At 40.8% G+C, this 19,342-nt stretch overlaps 1 protein-coding gene across 1 annotated transcript; it reads left to right on the top strand.

Moving 5' to 3' along the window:
* Nucleotides 1–27: 27 nt before the first annotated feature.
* LOC111974403 (high choriolytic enzyme 1-like) lies at nucleotides 28–2,432 on the top strand. Its single transcript, XM_070447370.1, has 4 exons — nucleotides 28–31; nucleotides 137–319; nucleotides 433–514; nucleotides 624–2,432. Exons 1-4 carry the CDS (start codon nucleotides 28–30, stop codon nucleotides 790–792), a joined length of 438 nt encoding a protein of 145 aa, XP_070303471.1. The 3' UTR covers nucleotides 793–2,432.
* The last annotated feature ends 16,910 nt before the right edge of the window (nucleotides 2,433–19,342 follow it).

The raw sequence follows: 19,342 nt of genomic DNA, 5'->3' as shown, positions 1-19,342 counted from the left end.
AAGATGATTTGTATTTCCACCCTGGAAATGGGTGTGTTACAAGTAGACATTCAAGTGAAAAGGGAATTTCATATAATGCAGTTTTGTCTCCAGTCGTTGTCTTTCCTAACACAATACTGTTAATATCGAAGGTAAGACTGTCTGTGTGCTTTGCTCCTGTCTCTAAGGTGCTGGTCATATTTGGGACGTCGAGGTGGTCAACAGCGTGGCTGTGTCCATCATGGTGCGGTCCAGCATGAAGTCCTGCATGCTCTGGGCTTCCGCCATGAGCAGAACCGCTGCGAACGGGACAATGATGTCACAGAGAACATCAGCAAAGGTAAGAGGCCTCCACTTTCACTTTGTTTGAGATGTTGCTATGGTGTTTCTATTGTCAGACTGACAATACTAATGTCTTATCACAGTGAAAAATCTCTAAATCTCTTCTTTTAGGCAAGGAACACAACTTCAGAAAGGTGGAAACCAATAACTTGATGACCCCGTATGACTACACCTCTGTGATGCACTATGGAAGGTCAGCTTCTAGGACTATTTGTATTCATTCAAGCTAAAATAAACTTTCAATCTCCCACATACGGGTATGCCACAGTTGTACATGTACTATGCAATGATATGTCTTCCAGGTATGCATTCTCTGAAGAGTATGGTAAGCTGCCAACTACCATTCCAAAGCCAGACTCTAATGTTCAGATCGGAGGGGCCCGACAGATGAGTCGCCTGGACATCGTGAGGGTCAACAGGTTGTACTACTGCAGTGAGTATTGGGCTTTATTTTACTATATCTTACAATAGGAAATGCATGTTTTCTTTCAATCATGCATTTCATAACATGAGAATAAATGTTTGTTTTTGTCAACTTTGTCAACACTGCTGATGATGGTGTGCCTTTTCATGTTTTTTGTCTTTTCACCCCGGTAGGAGGACACTTGAATAAATGAATTTAGAAGACTACATCAGATATTTCAACCAACAACTATTTGAAATAAAACCAAATACCAGCTAATCAATTAGCTTCTGGATGAGGTCAAATTCACTTCGCACAATACTCATCGCTTTGTATTGTGTTGTGGATACTTCACCACCCAGTTGCTTGTGATTATTCTCTCAACCAAATATACACTGTTATTGTAGATATTATTCGGGGTGATTGTGAGACATTCAGTACTCATTGTTCTATTGCATTGGTTGTGTGGTTAATGTTGATGTGACTTCATATCCCATGTTTCCCCCATTTATTAGCATTCAGAATCTTGACAGGTACTGTATCTAGCTGCATTCATATTTGCTCAATAAAAGCTCATGTGCCAAGTGACAGTGCATTTGTTCCACTAGGTGGCATCTGAATCTCATGTACAGTCATACATTATTTCTTTCATGTTTCCATTAAAATATAGAATTCCTTACCAGTTGGACAGATTTTGCGGCTTCCCCTACACCTCCAATGAAACTAGTGACTTTTCTACGAAAAGATAAGCACAATGGGTAAGGTAATATAGTGAATGCATACCACACACATACATAAAAATGGGTGTCAGACATGAATAAGCCAAACKTACAACAACAAAAAATCTAGAATCCGTGCATCCAAGCATCCAGAAATATACTGAAACATGTCTGCCTCATCTTCCAAGAGTTGAAACCGTTCCCTAGAGAACCTCTAGCCACCTCCAGGTAAATCACGCTGTCGAGATCTGTCAGTGACTCACTGGTGCCATCACCAACCTGATAATTGGCTTTGTCAAAGCTTTGTCTCACATTCGGCGACGGGTTAGGGGGAGGCAGCAAATAAAAAGGGGAAACGAGTCGAAGTACTGTACCCACACAGGACTATTTAGACCTAGAAGAACAGGGAGAGTAAAAAGAAAACATTGCAACAAATACAATTGGCCCTTTTTCTATGTGCAGCGTCTACAAGTTGTATGGGCTTCTATAKTATCTAATGTTCCTCCACCGTAGATGTATTTTTAGAGACAGGTATGTCCTCGTTCAGTAGATTGGACACAAAATGTGATGCTATTGTATAATCATGGCAAATGAAATGTGGTTGTGTTACTGCTGTAAGCCATGGCAGGAAGCTTCGGAGTGTACGCTGAGCTTAGCAAGCCTGGAGGAGTTAGACAGTCCCACAGTCCCAATTTACTTTCAGCCTCAACACCTCCTGCTCGGCTCCGACTGTGAGCTGGAGAGGAGGGGTGTCTGGCACAGGGATTGAAAAGTGGTTCAAAGCACAGCAGAATGTTCATCCATTGAACTGATAAGATAACTTTTATCTTCCCTCCCTTGCTCCATCTCCATCTCTCTCTCTCTCTCTCTCTCTCTCTCTCTCTTTCCTTCCCCCTCCTGCTGCTCTTGTTTTACTTGAGTTATATTACTCGACACACTAGCAAATAAATGTTATGAGCTTTTTCTCGCTCCATGCTCTGACATTTCTTTCTTCATGCTTTGAATGTACAAACATCAACAAAAGCTCTTCTGCAGAGCTGGAGATGACATTTTTAGAGGTGCATGTTTGCTTCTCAACTCTTGCAAACATTCTGTAGACGAAGTAGTGTCAGTGTTTACTATTAATATACACACCAATGGCTCCAAGGGTTTAATGATCTGGCCTGTATTTTTCCTCTAATTATTAACTCTGAGGAAACCAGTTGAATTTGATATTATTTGTTGATGATGACAGACTGCAGTTCCCAACATTATAAAGGAAGACCATATAGGGATGAATGGGGGTAGAGTATTTTGAAACCTCTATAGGTCTCATGATTAATGTACTCACTTCCCATGTGATCAATGGCAGCTCACATTTGCATATGGCAGTCAATTAATATGCGATTAAATCCATTATCTAACCAGGATGATTTAGGTTGTGTGATGGTTACAGATGGGCGATGGAGGAGAAAGACATAAAAATAAAATGGCAAATGAAAGTGATTACGGTAAGTGGCATACACATTCAACATTCAGTACATTTTTTTTAGTCTGCACAAATTATTCAGTTCATTTATTACATTTAGGTATTCTTTCTAGTTATTWGCCATTTAAATTCTGCTTACAGCCATCAGGTTTTACAAAAGCTGCTGACTAACTCCATGTGCACAGGAGCAGCCTTCAATCCTCCCTATGTGCCCTGACCTGCATGAGTGTCAAAACCCCACATACACATGAATAATTGAGAAGTTGTATTTTTGGCCTTTGAAGATATTGGATGTCGAATGGGTCCCGTATGCTTGGCCAAGAGACAGCTRTCCTAGTGACAGAGCTTGCCAGCTTGTAGCCCAAAAAACAGAAATGAGTCACTGGATTGGCTGAACGAACCAATGGGGAAAGAATAAGGTTTTGGGATAAACGCTGGGGGGGGGAAAGGTCTGAGGTTAACACTGAGGAGATTTCTTATACGTTTTGTTCMATGATATATCAGTCAGGTAACATGACTTTTATGAATTATGACACCTTTATCTGCTTTTGTTATTACATAAATGTTTTAAAATTCACAAAGTGGTGTTAGCTGATGAAGATTATCTCATAGACAAAACGTGTAAGATCTAAGCCTGTGTTAACCACAGATCTTATTTTCGCCGTGTTTATCCAAAAAAAACATTTATTTCCCTATAGGTTTTGTAAAACGAGCCATGGTCGCATTTGTGCCGACAAAAAGACGCCATTACTAATTGTTCTCTATTGATTCCTGAATTACAAGTAGTTAATTTTCTTTAGAGAAAATAATCCAAATCAAATGCCTGAAAATGCCTGATTTCTCTCCCACTAAAAAACAAGGACCTTTCTTATGAGAGAGAGTTTTATTTTTTACAGTGCACCAGATAGGAATGGGGGGGTTGTGATGAGGAGCACCATGAGGTTAGGTAGTGACCTCTTTCTACCCCAACCCCCTTTTCTCCACGCTTCATGAGTTTACAGTGTTGAACATCACATAAGGAGGGGTCTGTGAGACAGGACACATGCTCGCTCTGAGTGTGTGGGAGTCGGGAGTGAGAATGAGGAAGACTGGTTGGTCTCTTAGCAACAGCATGTTAATAGAGAAACGAGAACGCCGAGGAAAACGATGCTCCAGCGAGCTTCCACATAGTACATTTTATGATCGGTGGATATCCATGGAATGTTAGCTTACTACAGTAAATAGAAAAGGACATTTATTTCTCATCCCTTGAGAATCTAATGTAGGCTGCTTTTGAAAGCAATTGCCTACATGATACTTGGCTAACCATATTAGAGCTAACTGTTTATTAGGTACACCACACCATTCACGAAAATGGATCGCTCTTAGAGTCATGTGGCCATGGCTTGCTATATGAAACAGGCATCGAGGCATTCAGTTACTGTTCGATTGAACATTAGAATGGGCAAAACAAGGGACCTAAGCGGCTTTGAGCGTAGTATGATCATCGGTGCCAGGCGCGCCATCCAGTATCTCAGAAACGGCCGCCCTTCTGGGCTTTTCACACACGACAGTGTCTAGAGTTTACCAAGAATGGGGCGACAAACAAAAAAACATCCAGTCAGCAGCATTCCTGGTGCCGAAAACAGCTCGTTGATGAGAGAGGTCGAAGGAGTATGGCAAGAATCGTGCAAGCTAACAGGCAGACAATAATAATGGTGCAGTATAACATTGGTGTGCASAATGACATCTTGGAACGCACAATTCGTCGYTKCTTGTCACGGATGGGCTATTGCAGCAGGCGACCACACCAGGTTCCAGTCCTATCAGCTTAAAACAAGAAGAAGCATCTCCAGAGGGCACGRGATCACCAACACTGGACAATTGAGGAGTGGAAAAATGACCAATGAAATGTATTTGGAACAGCAGCTGAAGACTATTTTCTCTCCCTCCACTTCCTGTATTCTCTCTCTAGCCCACTTTCACCACAGCAGTTCCAATACCTCTCTTTTTCTGTATCACTTTCCACCCCACCTCTCTACGTTTATGTCGCTCCACCACCGGGGTGAAAATGGACTGGAAGAAATGTCTCAAGCATTGGGTCAGTCTTGCCAGTCTACTGGCTTTTTACACCAAGGAGAAGGGAAGGAGGGAGGTGTGGTTGAAGAGAAGTGCTTAGTGTATTAGAACCTCAGCTGTATTGTCTCTTTATTTATTTTTTGCRACTGGGAGTATTTATCCTATGCAAGACCCTTTAGGATGATGTTAAAATTAGACTATGTATTTTTTTTTAAATCTGGGGGTGATTCATTCAACATTAGGCTATAGGAGTGGTATAATAATTTACCAAATACCTTTTGACTCTTTTCAACATTTCAATAGAACATTTTCTAGTTTTGTTTCAAAGAACGCCTGATAATCACCCCAGATTATTAGTGCAAAAAAATAAAACGCAAAATAAAAAACCTGAACCTCCAGTATATCTCTGAGTTACACAAGGATGAGAAAGTGTGGCTGTAGCTGGGTTTGGTAGCAGTCTGCCACAGTACAGAGAGAAACTGTAATTGGYCTCCAAGGAGAAGGGAATTGTCTGCAGTGCTTACATTTTTTCAAGATTATGCAGTTTGAAAATATTGCCATCTTAATATTCCTTGGTAACCTCTAAAACGCTGTAGTCATATAAGCGTGCTGTAACTGTAACCACGTCTTCTGTAGATAGTCAACTTTAAATGGCCAGCAATGACACATTGCAGCCTTTCTATGAAGTAAAATAGYATTTTCCATCAAAGATACTTTTCTATAAATATCCTTTTGTAAAACAATAACTGATTCCTCAGGGGACTGAGAGAAATTTGACGCCCCACATTTCTCCCTCCCACAAAACTCAGTAGCCTGTAGAGAAGCAGAGAGAATCAATCACACGGTTCTGGGGGATGATCTGGGAGGGTAAGGTCACTTTATTTCCTGGTTTGTGCCAATCCAATTGAGAACTAATTTCTGTCTTTCTCTGTCTTAGTCAGACTCCTGATTAAGGCAGATTTTGGGCTCCCGAGTGGCGCAGAGGTCTAAGGCACTGCATCTCAGTGCTAGAGGCGTCACTACAGACCCTGGTTCAATTTGTATCACAAGTTGTATCACAACCAGCCGTGATTGGGAGTCCCATAGGGCGGCGCACAATTGGCCCAGAGTCGTCCGGGTTAGGGTTTGGCCGGGGTAGGCCGTCATTGTAAATAAGAATTTGTCCTTAACTGACTTGCCTATTTACATAAAGGTTAAAGAAAAAAATATATAAAATCACACCTTAAACAATTTTTAGTTTCCTACTCATCATATAATCACATCACAAGGCAAGACAGCAAGGTGCAAAGCAAACATACACAAGGTTCAAAGGGTCCATGTTTTATTCTTAACTCCATTGTAAACAGGCTTCCCACAGCACTACTTTCATTCATCTGCTTGCTCTGTCCTTATATTTAGCCTCACATTGAAGTGGTGTACCACTTTCTTTTCAGAACGACCAGAGCTACAAGTAGAACATAAAACAATTTGACAAAAACAGCTGCATTTGAGTTGTATTGACAAATGGCAATAAAACCTGATAAACCTAATTTTTTTTAAATGCATTTATAAGAATGTTGTAAGTAGAAAAAATGTTTGCTCAGTGGGAAATGAATATCCAACTAGTCCGTGACAACGGTTTGGAGCAGCAACTATGTGAGCTTCTTATGAACACTATGTCCTGGGATTTCCTATGATCTTCTATGTAGAAGAACCCCTTTAACTTCTAACGACTCTTGTATGGCTTGTGAGCGTCATAGAGGTGTGTGTCCGTGAGAATCTGGGTCATAATAATTTGTAGCTCAAACCGCTCTGCCATTTCAGKCATTTTTGTGAGAAGAACCGTTTTCGGGATKCACCCTTGTCCAGCTCAGCCCCCGATAATGTCACCGACTAATGGCTGGTATCGTCGGATGTAGAATAAGTAGATGAATCCAATGCGACCGTCTGTACCCAATTATTTTAAGATGGTCATACCAAGGATCATTTAGCTATTTGATTTTGAATTTTAGGACCCCTTTAGAATATATAAAAATATATATAAAATGATTCGGCCTTACTGCCTTTAGCCCATAGAAATCCATTGAATAACAGATTCATACAGGGGAAAAACAGAGTTTAAAAAAATGATCAAAAGGAAGTTTATTTTAAAGTGTCTGTCCTATATCTGAGAGGTACTGTATAAGACAGATCAGGAAATTATTATACATTGTTTTACTCATATTTAACCCCTTTTTGGGGGGGGGGTGGCACTAAACTAATTCCATATATACAGTACAGTACTTACATAAAAATGTTTTACTCGTACCTGGCTACCTTCAGATGAGTCTTGTGGGCACCCTAAAGCAAAGCATGTATGTGTTCGTGAGAGTCTCACCTTTCCATAGAGGGGTCATATTAGTGTGTAACCCAAACTGTTTGGACGCTACAGACAGAAGTTGTCAGATCGGCGGTACAGACTTCAGACGAGTCCTGTGAGCTTGTTGGGGTCGTAGAGTCTCATCTTTCCATGGTGGACATATTATAGGCCAAACCGTTTGGATGCTACAGACGTTTTCGGGATGTCTCATGCAGTGGCYACCCATCATTCAGGGCAGGTGGCGGCAGAGCCCCACCTAATTTAAGACCCACCTGTTTAGCTAAAAAAAATTAACTTGCCTGTCTTGCATGTTGTTTTGGCATTCGTTCACGTTACATATCAGTTTGCAAACAATGTAAAATAACCGAGCGTAGGCGTTGGTAATCTTCTCTAGTTGTGCCGTGAATGGCTCGGTGTTCTGTTACTCATGAGGACACTACTTCCCTGCAGAATCTACAGGGAGAGCTAGGCAGTTCAAGCCACCTTGGGTGCTGCCATAGACAGGTCATTGGCCACAGTTAAATTGTCATATCTACCGTGGCTTCGATTGGACTGATCAAGTCTACATCATACTTTCAAAATCTTAGCTTACTAGCTAGACAAACAGTCACGATCATGAATCATGTCGACAATCTGATGGCAAATATTTTTCAATCCTTGTCATATGAAGAGAAATTATAGAGAAAATGTATCGGTGCTCATCGACCATTGGACATAAACAAGTCGGAATCTCAAATTCAACAATGAGTGGTTTGGAAGGAATCAGTGGCTAACTGGGAGTGTTGCAAAGCAATCAATATTTTACTTCCCCTGCCTGCTATTCGGTGGAGAGGGTGTGTGGTCCTAGTCTGGGTTTAAGMATTTAAAACATCTGTTTGAAAGGGTCTCTTTTCCAAGCTTAAAAGGATAGAAATTCACACACAACACCATGAGCCGGAAATACATTTGCCATGCTGTCAGTCCAGAATGATTTCTGCCACGTTTCATTTATTTAACTAAGTCAGTTAAAAACAAATCCTTATCTACCCCGGCCAAACCCGGACGACACTGGGCCAATTATGCGCCGCCTTATGGGTCTCCCAATCATGGCCGMGTTCAAAACAACTGGGAAGTCTCCGACTTCAGTGCATTCAATATATATATATWTTTTTAGTTCCCACTTGTCTTGAAATCCCCATAAAGCCAGAGAATGCCAGACTTTGATGACAAAGTTTGCTCACAAGAAGGACCGCCACGCCACCTTCCTGTTCAAGTGAGCAGAGCACAACAGCGAGTCCAAAAATATGTCTTGTATGCTGCTGCATAAATTATGTAATATGCCAGGATCCTGTATGTATACTGTAGCTAAGAAAATAATACTAAGTGTATGTTGTGTAGTAAGCTGTTAGTAGCCCATGTGTCTCACCCTAAGAATTTGGTCCCTCTCCCCCTCAGAACTTAGCCTACTGTTCTGACTTGGTGGTGCACATGCAGCCTATGTCCTGTTTTAGAGAAATGTCATAATCTAATATTATAAGAGCTTTCATTGTCTGCTTATATGCCCCCGTTCTTTATCCTACGGTTCTGACTTGGCGTACAGGGAGAATGCTGTAAGAACGGCCCATGTTCTGAATTCTGTTGCTGGCCATTTCAAAAGTGCTGAAGAAATTGGCATATCAACTACGTCCGCCTTAGCTCGCGCTCATTAATGTCTTAATCGAAATTACTGCTTGCCTCTTATCCACTCATTGTTCCCTTATGCCATAGTTTGTACATTTAAATTGTTATATTGCTTATATATCTCATTAGTATCGTACAACTTATTTTAAGCAATGTTGGAATGATGTATTTCATTGTTTTGCTTCCTTTGTGTAGTATAATTAGCCCATGTGCTTTCTTCCTCGAGGAGGGGATACTATGTAATGTTGTTGGGTCTGTAACCATGTTTGCCAGTGACAGTCTCTTCCCATTCAAATATATTTTTTCAACAAAAGATTCAGTAATAGACCCATGCAATTGCAGTTGATGTTGCGAGGGTTGTTTGGTTTGCGCAATGTGCTGTCTGTGTGTTGGTATATTGTCTATAAAAGTGGATCTTCGTGATTGTATTTTAAGACCACATAGGCCTAATAAAATACTTCAAATGGTAGGCTAACCACTTTTCTCTCTCTCTCGACTTAAAGAAGAGTAAAGTTAAGGCCTCAACATCTTGCAGAATTTATCTGAAGTAACATATATTTGAATTTCTGTCAGTGTCCATTCTGAAAGTGCTAAAAAAGGTCTACCTCGTCGCAGCTCGTTTGCTTGCACTTGCTTATACAGTGCATTCGGAAAGTATTTAGACCCTTTGACTTTTTCAAATTTTGTCACGTTACAGCATTATCCTAAAATTGATTTAATTATCTGTTTTCCTCATCAATCTACACACAATACACCATAATGACAAAGAAATAAAAAAACGGAAACATCTCATTTACATAATTATTCAGACTCTTTACTCAGTACGATGTTGAATCACTTGGCAGCGATTACAGCTTCGAGTCTTCTTGGGTATGGCGCTACAAGCTTGACACACCTGTATTTGGGGAGTTTCTCCCATTCTTCTCTGCAGATCCTCTCAAGCTCCGTCAGGTTGGATGGGGAGCGTCGCTGCACAGCTATTTTCAGGTCTCTCCAGGTATGTATGATTGGGTTCAAGTCCGGGCTCTGGCTGGGCCACTCAAGGACATTCAGAGACTTGTCCCGAAGCCACTCCTGCATTGTATTTGCTGTGTGCTTAGTGTCGTGGTCCTGTTGGAAGGTGAACCTTCGCCCCAGTCTGATGTCCTGAGCGCCTCTGCAGCAGGTTTTCATCAAGGATCTCTCTGTACTTTGCTCCGTTCATCTTTCCCTCGATCCTGACTAGTCTCTCGGTCCCTGCCGCTGAATCACATCCCCACAGCATGATGCTGCCACCATCATGCTTCACTGTAGCGATGGTGCCAGGTTTCCTCCAGACGTGACGCTTAGCATTCAGGCCAAAGAGTTAGATTTTGGTTTCATAAGACCAGGGAATCTTGTTTCTCATGGTCAGAGAATCTTTAGGTGCCTTTTGGCAAACTCCAAGTGGGCTGTTATGTGCCTTTTAGGCCTGATTGGTGGAGTGCTGCAGAGATGGTTGTCCATCTGGAAGGTTCTCCCATCTCCACAGATATGAACGGAGCAAAGTACTCCAATCTCCATCTCCACTCTGTCAGAGTGACAATCGGGTTCTTGGTCACCTCCCTGACCAAGGCCCTTCTCCACCGATTGCTCAGTTTGGTCGGGTGGCCAGCTCTAGGAAGAGTCTTGGTGGTTCCAAACTTCTTCCATTTAAGAATGATGGAGGCTACTGTGTTCTTGGGGACCTTCAATGCTGCAGAAATGTTTTGGCACCCTCCAGATCTGTGCCTCGACACAATCCTGTCTCAGAGCTCTAGGGACAATTCCTTCGACCTCATGGCTTGGTTTTTGCTCTGACATGCCCTGTCAACTGTGGGACCTTATAGACATGTGTGTGCCTTTCCAAATCATGTCCAATCAATTGAATTTACCACAGATGGACTCCAATCAAGTTGTAGAAATATCTCAAGGATGATCAATGGAATTAGCATGCACCTAAGCTCCATTTCGAGTCTCATAACAAAGAGTCTGAATACTTATGTAAATAAGGTTATTCTGTATTATTATATATTTTTTATACATTTGCAAAAATGTGTCATTACGGGGTATTGTGTGTAGATTGATGAGGAAAAAAAGTAATTTAATCAATTTTAGACTAAGGCTGTAACGTAACAAAATGTGGAAAAAGTCAAGGGGTCTGAATACTTTCCAAATTAACTGTATAAAGGCAAACATTATGAATTTACTGATCATAAATGTAATAATGTTTCTGTATGGTTTAGAAGTCAAAACTGATGTCGGAATTCGTTATTATTGAAGGAGAATGCGGTTCTTATCGAGTTACAGAAATCCACAACGAGTCAGAAACCATATTTACAGTATTTAAGCAAGTCAGCCATATCAGCTATGGTTTTTTTAACGGCAGTAAATGAGGCTCGAATTAATTGTTTCGCTGCCGGACAAGGTTCCGCTGATAGCCAGGTGTAGCGGTGGTAAGCATTCACTCCATGGTGCTGAAAGGAAAGCTCCGCTGTCAGGACATGTAGGACCTAACAGTTTGTGGGCACCGTTTCTCACCATTATAGTGCAATTAATGTATTGTTTAGTGTTGTGTAGTGGCTTTGCTGGTATGCATCTAAAAATAAAAATGGTTGAGTTCGCCCTACCAAGATTTTCATGCTAAAAATGTAACTGGTCTTATGATCTGACACACTGCTGTAACTTGGCCACCTTCCACCGAAGATGTGGATGTCCGCCATTGGCGGAAGTGTTGGATTGAGATGCAGCCTATGCAAAAAAATCTCTTGCTTAAACAGAAGGATAGTTGATGTGGATGTTTTTATTATGCTAATTACATTTTTGCCAGGGCGCGGACATCAACTCTAGGGTGTTTAAGGCCGCTACACTCCCCCCAAAAAATGGCTCCACCTAAGAGCATTCACTTGCATAGATCTACGCACGTAAACAGTGTAGAGGCCGTTGGAAGTCCAAAACACGCCAGAGTCATGGTGGGACTCAAGAGGTTTAATAGAGGGAAATCCACAAAAGGAATTTACCTGCAAATGGAGAGTTTCATTCCAACACTATATATCCATTTTCAGAAATGTTGGTCAATGAGCTTTTATTGTTTAAAGAACTTATGAAAGAAATTGGTGTGTTTTTTTTTACTGTCTAATCATGGCATGCGGTTGTTCAGTGACAGACATGTATTTGTTTGAAATCTATCACTTGATGGTTTCATTTCAGAGAGGCAAATAATAAATAATTTTTAGCAAAATGCTATATATCCGCCTCACTCTGAGAAATAAGTATTACTGCTAGGTTTTACAATGTAACAAATAACAATGTTTTTTATTGAGAACTGTAGAAATTATACATTTGTGACATCAATATTTAAACTTTTTTAAATGTTTTATTATCAATACAATAAGAGTTTTTAAACGTTATTTCCATTGTACATGCCATACAAACGAAGGCATTTTAATTAATTATATGAAGTGTGCCTTGGTCCTCCTTTGTTTTTGATGAGATCTGCATGTAAAACATTTACATTTGACATTTTTTTCATTTAGCAGATGCTCATAACAAGTGACTTAAATTGTGCATTGATCTTAAGATAGCTAGGTGAGACAACCACATATTACAGTCAAATATACAGTAGAGAACGTTCCATTCCAGCTAAACAATGGATATATATAATTGAGCAACAAAAAAAACGTATTACATATCTAAAATCTATTAATAAAAAATCTGAGAACAGACATGTTTTACACACACAAAGGGTACCCATAAGCAATCATTTCTGATGAAAAAACACATGTAACCAATGTGTGGATACAGTGTTTTGGAAATAAACTCACGTCCTCCCTACTTTTTTTTTAACCTTTATTTAACTAGGAAAGTCAGTTAAGAACAAATTCTTATTTACAACGACGGCCTAGGAACAGGGGCAGAACAACAGATTTTTACCTTATCAGCRCCGGGATTCGATCTAGCAACCTTCCGGCTACTTGACCCGCTGTCTGTTGAATTTCACTGTTCCCGGGAATTGAATGTAGAGAGAGGAAAGTAAATTACAATATCTGGTTGTTCTGAAGCGGTTATCAGGCATACAGGCAGGACACTCTAGCTTTGATGGGGAAATGAGCTACAGCATTTGTGTTGGGGGGGGGGGGTGAAGAGAGATGAGCAGACGAAACGAGAAGAAGCTACTGCAAACTTYTGTATTTCAATCGCTATGGTTTATACTCAGCCAGCCTCCGTTGTCCTGAAGACTAGCATGAACAGTTCAAGACAAATCCTATTCGAATCCATGTCCAGTGATTTCAGAAACACTTCGGGCCATGTGTTTACCTGTGTCAATAAATGAATAAAGAAATACACAACGTGTGAGCTTTGACAATGATTAAATATGCACATGGCTCWGTCTTTGATGTGTAAACAATATGCACAGCATCACATTTGAATTTTGTCCAGTAATTGTTTTTGCTTGTTTGAGCGTGAATAGTGCTCTATGAGTGTTTGCACTCGGCATTGATGCTCATTATACGATGTAAAGTGCTGCACCATTCCTTTGCATAATTCATTAATGCTCATTAAGTGGGCACGGTTGCTTTGCAGCCGCAGAATCATTAGCAAAGCCTCCCCTGTATGACCAACTTGAGAGGGGACGTGTTTTAATTGCTTTAAAAGATTTGGATTCTTCCAGCCCTCTGGTCTCAAAAAGTGTAAAGAACTGTGATTCCAGTGTAGCCATACTCTGAAGTATCTGATGTGTCAGGTGTGTAGGCAATTAGTTATATGAGTGAATGGGAAACTGTGACACAAGTTGAGCAAGCCCTTCATATCTCATGTATCTTTGACTCTTGAGAAAGCTCTGGAGGGGGGGGGGGTCATTAAGATGTGAATGGTACAGTCTATCTCCAATGGCCATGCCCACTAAAGTGTGTAACCGCTTATAGACTAGAGTTGTTAGATCATATTAGCGAGATAGGGCAGAACAGATCGAGGAGACATGCAAGCATATTGGAAAGCCACAGGAGAGCCACATGTGAGTCGTGAGGAACCAATAGCATTGGGATGCATACGTGGCTGACCTTGAGAAAGGAAGGGGTGTCCAGCTGGGAAATAGAAAACTCAAAGGAAACTAACCTCAATACTCCTTATAAATGATGTGATGGGGGAAAGAGGACATTATGGAAAGAAATTGAATCAGCATGCCTCCAGACAGGGAATCCAAATGTAAATGTCATTGTCAGTTGTGAGGACTATATTATTAACATTTCAGCCTGGGACAAATGGGAGCGGGGGAGCAAGCCTTTCCTCTGAAAAGGATTTGCATTTTGCAGGTGTTCTTAATATACATAGTGTCAGCCACTGCTGCAAATCACATTGGCTTCACTGCAGACCACTGCAGACCTTGTCCCTGACCCTACTGGATCCTGAAATACCTTACTACATGGCTTTAAAACATCTCTGAGCTCGATTTTACTGGAAGAGAATCTCCGCAGCCCTCTCCACATGAGGCCTTTAGTAATCTTACATGTCGAGATAATGTTCCAAAGACCTGGATTTATGACCATGATGTGAATGTCTTATAAAAAAAACGAAATCCACGTCTAATCAGTCAATCATCCTTGTATTTTCCTTTATATCCCAAAGAAAAACACGTTCCTCATCTGATTGCTGTTTGAAACCTTGTGAGCTGCCTGTATGTCTGCCTGTTTGTAAAAAAGGCACCTCACTTCACCTGCACAGCTTACAACCAACAGACCGTCTCCCCACAACCAAGGGCCTGTGGGGAAGTCAAACTGAGAGACTTTGAAAAGGAGCAGATTTATAGAGGCCTTATAATTGCCGCTCCATCTGCCAAACTGTCAGATGTTATGGGAACAGGGGTTCATAACTTCCCTCCCTGTGCCAGAATATTAAAGCAGAAAGCAGTTTGTAAAAAAYAAAAAGAGAATAAATTAAACCAATTGAGTCAAAGCAAATTTTGTGAGGGTGTGAAAAATCTCCAATAATTGATTCATCATGTTCTGGTGTCATTCCTGGGAATAGAATAGAGTGAAGTGGAGAAAATCTGACTCCTTTGTCACAGCACCCTTTTCTCCTCTGTAGGGCAAGGCTATAAGTCACAGCCAAGCTGAAGTGAGGCATAGATTGATGATGGCTGTGCTTTTGAGGTTAGACTGTGGACTGCCTACACCTGCAAGGGCATCTTGCTAATACCACCAAACCTGTACAGTCTGGTCCCCTGTCTGTTCTTTTCKATTGAGAAAGAACTGTGTGTCTGTCAGTCCAGTAGGTCTGAGTGTTATAGTAGGTGTCCTCCCTTTTGTCGATATATTAATCCTTAAGAATTCAGTTTACATTCGTTGTTGTAATATATCCTAATTACATCGATACAGATCATGCTCAATTAGATGACAGATCAGATTACGAAAATCACATTGTGTAATATTCATAGCAGGCGGAATAATTATTTCCTGGAATGTTAGCTTACTTTGCGTTGCCACATCTGAGATGGGGATGGGWTAGGACAGGCGTGCGAAATCCCTTTGGTTTTGGGGGAAAGCACTTCCATATGTAACAAGATTATAGACTGGAGTCAGAAAATGATAGTTCAGGATGTGAAGCATGAAGGCCGCAATTTGTCAGGTGAGAATGAAATAAATCAGAATCATAAGACTAGAATGACATCGACATGGTTGTGGATGCTCTTTCCAGGGACGACATGCACCACGGTTGAATATTCCCATTGTGTGCGAATTCCAACACTACACTCATGACCAGTGTTATTTCTGTATTCCATCATTGCCTCTTGCTGTGGCTAATCTCTTCATTTCAAAATGATCATCTCTAATCTCAGTAAGATCCATTGCCAATAACAAATTGTGTACCAATTGTATGGCCTGATTTAAGTAGAATATCTGCATGGTGCTATTTTTAGTTCCTCAGCCTGTACTAAAAAAAAATGCTAATGAGGAAAGTAGGCCAGCCCAACTTTCAAACAGTCTCTGGTCTTAGATACAGTATATCAAAGGGTCCCCATACCATCTCTAGCAGTACATACATTTCAAAGGGACACATGGTTTGTGGAACAGTACTTTCCGTGTGCATCATTGTGAGGTCTGAAGGTAGAACGGATGGGCCTTTCATCTACTTAATGTTAGTTGTTGATGTTAAAAACATGAGTAGCAGCATCTGAGACGCGTACAGTACACATTAAGGAGAGATATGAGCCGTAGGCAAAAAGCACTGGCTTCTGAAAAGCACTGGCTTCTTACTATAAATCAAGAACGCAGCAACTATTCAGGAGAGCACTGAGGTCCTTAGTASACCATTGAGTAGAAAGAGCCAATGTGACAGTGACCGTTTGCAGATCTCTATCCTGAATTATTAACCAGGGGAAATTGTGATTGCTTTAATGGAAATCGCTTGTTCCATCACTCATATGGGAATATTCAATCCTCTTCTGTTGATCAAACCAGAGTCCATCCTTTCTTCATCCACACGCCACCAGCGGATACCTTCCACAGATGGGGATCCTAATAAAATACCAAAAATATCAAATAGATCCCTCTACATTACATTTGTGTGCTTGGCATCCTTGAATGAGAGCGTGCTCAACGATGGGCCCTGATTTAATACCAGAAGAGTATTATTAAAGTAAAAAACATGCCGGTTTTTCCTCATAAACATTCCCTCCAACTGTCTCCCCTACCCTCCATAGCCATGCTGTCAAAGTCATGTGTGACATGTTACAACAACGACAAAAGGAGGATGACAAATGCTAGGAAAGAAAAGGCTCAGATGTCACTTTACATTGTAATYACCATATTTTGGTCTCCGACTTCAAATTCGTTCCTCATTACTCTCAACGTTGCCCTGAACTACCATTGTCAATGTCGTTTCCCATTCATAATAAGAATAACCAGGTTTTTGTTGTTGAGATTACTTATCTCTTTAGCATTTCATGATATCTCAATGAGAATCTGTTTTGAACCAGAAAACCTACCAATAAATGTTCAGTAAATAAAAAGATGTATGCACACTAGAAACCATTAAAACACTATCAAACGTGAACCCGAACATCCATGTGCCATTCAATACCAGGCATGCAGCATTTACCTTGACTCTGGGAATTAGATTAGATTTGATTTGGTCTTATTGATTACCCAGGAGAGTGGAGGAAGAATGGAGGGCTACTGGTCACAGAGAGTGAGAGAACTTTGGAGGCATCATCTCTCCTGTGTTTGTTTCTGAGCCAAAATGGGTCATTTGCTGCAAACATGAACAGAATGGAGGTCCACATGGTGCTGAATTAGCAGCACCTGCTGCAGGAAGAGAGCGTGTCTGCCAAGTACTGGGAAAGTTACACATTGAAGGATTGCTCATTTAAATATGTGCAGGAGGAACAGACATTTGAATGAGATTATAAAATAAGTATTGTTAGATGAATTTCAATTTGAGGGCATTACATGCTATCTTTCTTCCACCCTCTTTCCCACTGAGAATGAGGATAATGACTATAACAATGTGGATGGGTGTGAAATTGGCAACGTTGTTGCCATATAACAAAGCCTGTCAGTGATTAAACCCCGACAGGCTCTCTCCTCCCCTTTCATGTGAACACGCACGCACGCACACACACACACACACACAGCCATTATGCACACACGCAAACAAACATTCACAAACATCCAATTAGAAAATATAGGCACATTCTGCAAACACTATCTGTTTGAGATACATGGAAGATCATGCCAAGATATCACATCAAAAATCCCCCCCACCTTTTCCAATCCCCCCTTGTGTCACCCCGCTTCCGAAAATGCCTTAGTAGAGGAGCGCTCTGCACTTCCAGAGTCTCCCTGATCAGATGAGGAGCCCCTTCATCACTCTCATATCCTCCAGTGAGTGTGTATATATATGTGGGTGTGCTGCTTACACAGCCTCCCAGACAGCAGCAGCAGGTTGATTCACACAAAGACAGTGAACGCTTCCTGGTGCAGAGCTCTTTTGGAGAACTTTTAGCATTTCTCTCCTACAACACAGTCTACTACAAAGAGGTAAGGACACCTTGAATGAAGGATTACTGCAGTATAGAGGGGGTTACTTTTTTTTCTCTTGCATGAAGTAGATGTTGTGCATTTTTAGAATCTTGTTGCGTCTAAGCAACATGCGTTATTTGTCTGCACCGATCTACAGCAACATCAATACGGATTCTGGACGGGGTGCCAAACACTGCTGAGTAAATAGGACTGTATCATTTTATCTATCATGTACCCCTCTTCATCTCAGGGAGGTGAGAGGATCGCTGTAGCCTTGAGATTGTGGTTTATTAGGTGACTCCAGCAACAATGCTCTCTGCCTATGCACATCCCCTGCTGTATTCTCAATTTCTCTTCCTTTGTTCATATTTGAGTGTTTCCAATGCATAGACCAGAAGAAGGTAATAACATCTCGCAGGAGGATGCGTGGGCATGGTATATAGAATATTCATCTACAGCACATGGAGAATGCTATCATCTCCCACCCAATCCCTGGTTCAGGTTGATCTGTCAACAGCAGTGGGAGGTATAGAGAAGAAAGGAGATGATAAAACGCAGAGGGGGCTTTAATCTTAACCAATTCCAATTGGTACATAAAAGCAGAAAGAAACATAGAGACAAACGCAAACTCGGTCAGGCAGGTGTCCTAGTCAGAGGGAATTAGTGTTTTCATTTATTTTTTCAAAATGTGAGTGGGAGGATTACAGTCTCAGTCATACACACATTCGGCAGAGTTGTCACTACGCATGTAGCTAAGTATCTAGATCTCTGGTTTTAACCACAAAAGTTTACAATACAAAACAAGACTGTTAAACGACAAAGTGTTTGATATTTCACACAGAAGTAATATCAATGTCATTATGGTATTTTATCTTTTGTTGCTAATATTAAATCTTCCTAATTTTAAAATGTTCCAACGCAACTAATCTTGCCCTACTGCAGAGGTTTATGATACTGTAGGATAGAGGGATCTGGAAGGATAATTGTGCATAATTTACTGCATTGATTGATAGGAACTAGGAACATAAGCATTTCGCTGCACACACCAGAACACCTGCTAAACTGTGTACGCGACCAATACAATTTGATTTGATGATAATGCTGATGGGAGTATCATGTATATTGAGTACCCATACCATGTRCATCAAGGAAAGAGAGAAGTGGGCCTGACAGTTTCATCAATGGTGTAAAGTACTTAAGTAAAAAATACTTTAAAGTACTACTTAAGTCGTTTTTTTTTTGTATTTATATTTTTGACAACTTTTGCTTCACTACATTCCAAAAGAAAATAAATGTACTTTTTACTCCATACATTTTCCCTGACCCACAAAAGTACTCGTTATATTTTGAATGCTTAGC

Source organism: Salvelinus sp. IW2-2015, linkage group LG15 (genome assembly GCF_002910315.2).
Source record: "Salvelinus sp. IW2-2015 linkage group LG15, ASM291031v2, whole genome shotgun sequence".
Lineage (NCBI taxonomy): Eukaryota > Metazoa > Chordata > Actinopteri > Salmoniformes > Salmonidae > Salvelinus > Salvelinus sp. IW2-2015.
This window is presented reverse-complemented; position numbering and strand designations above follow the sequence as displayed.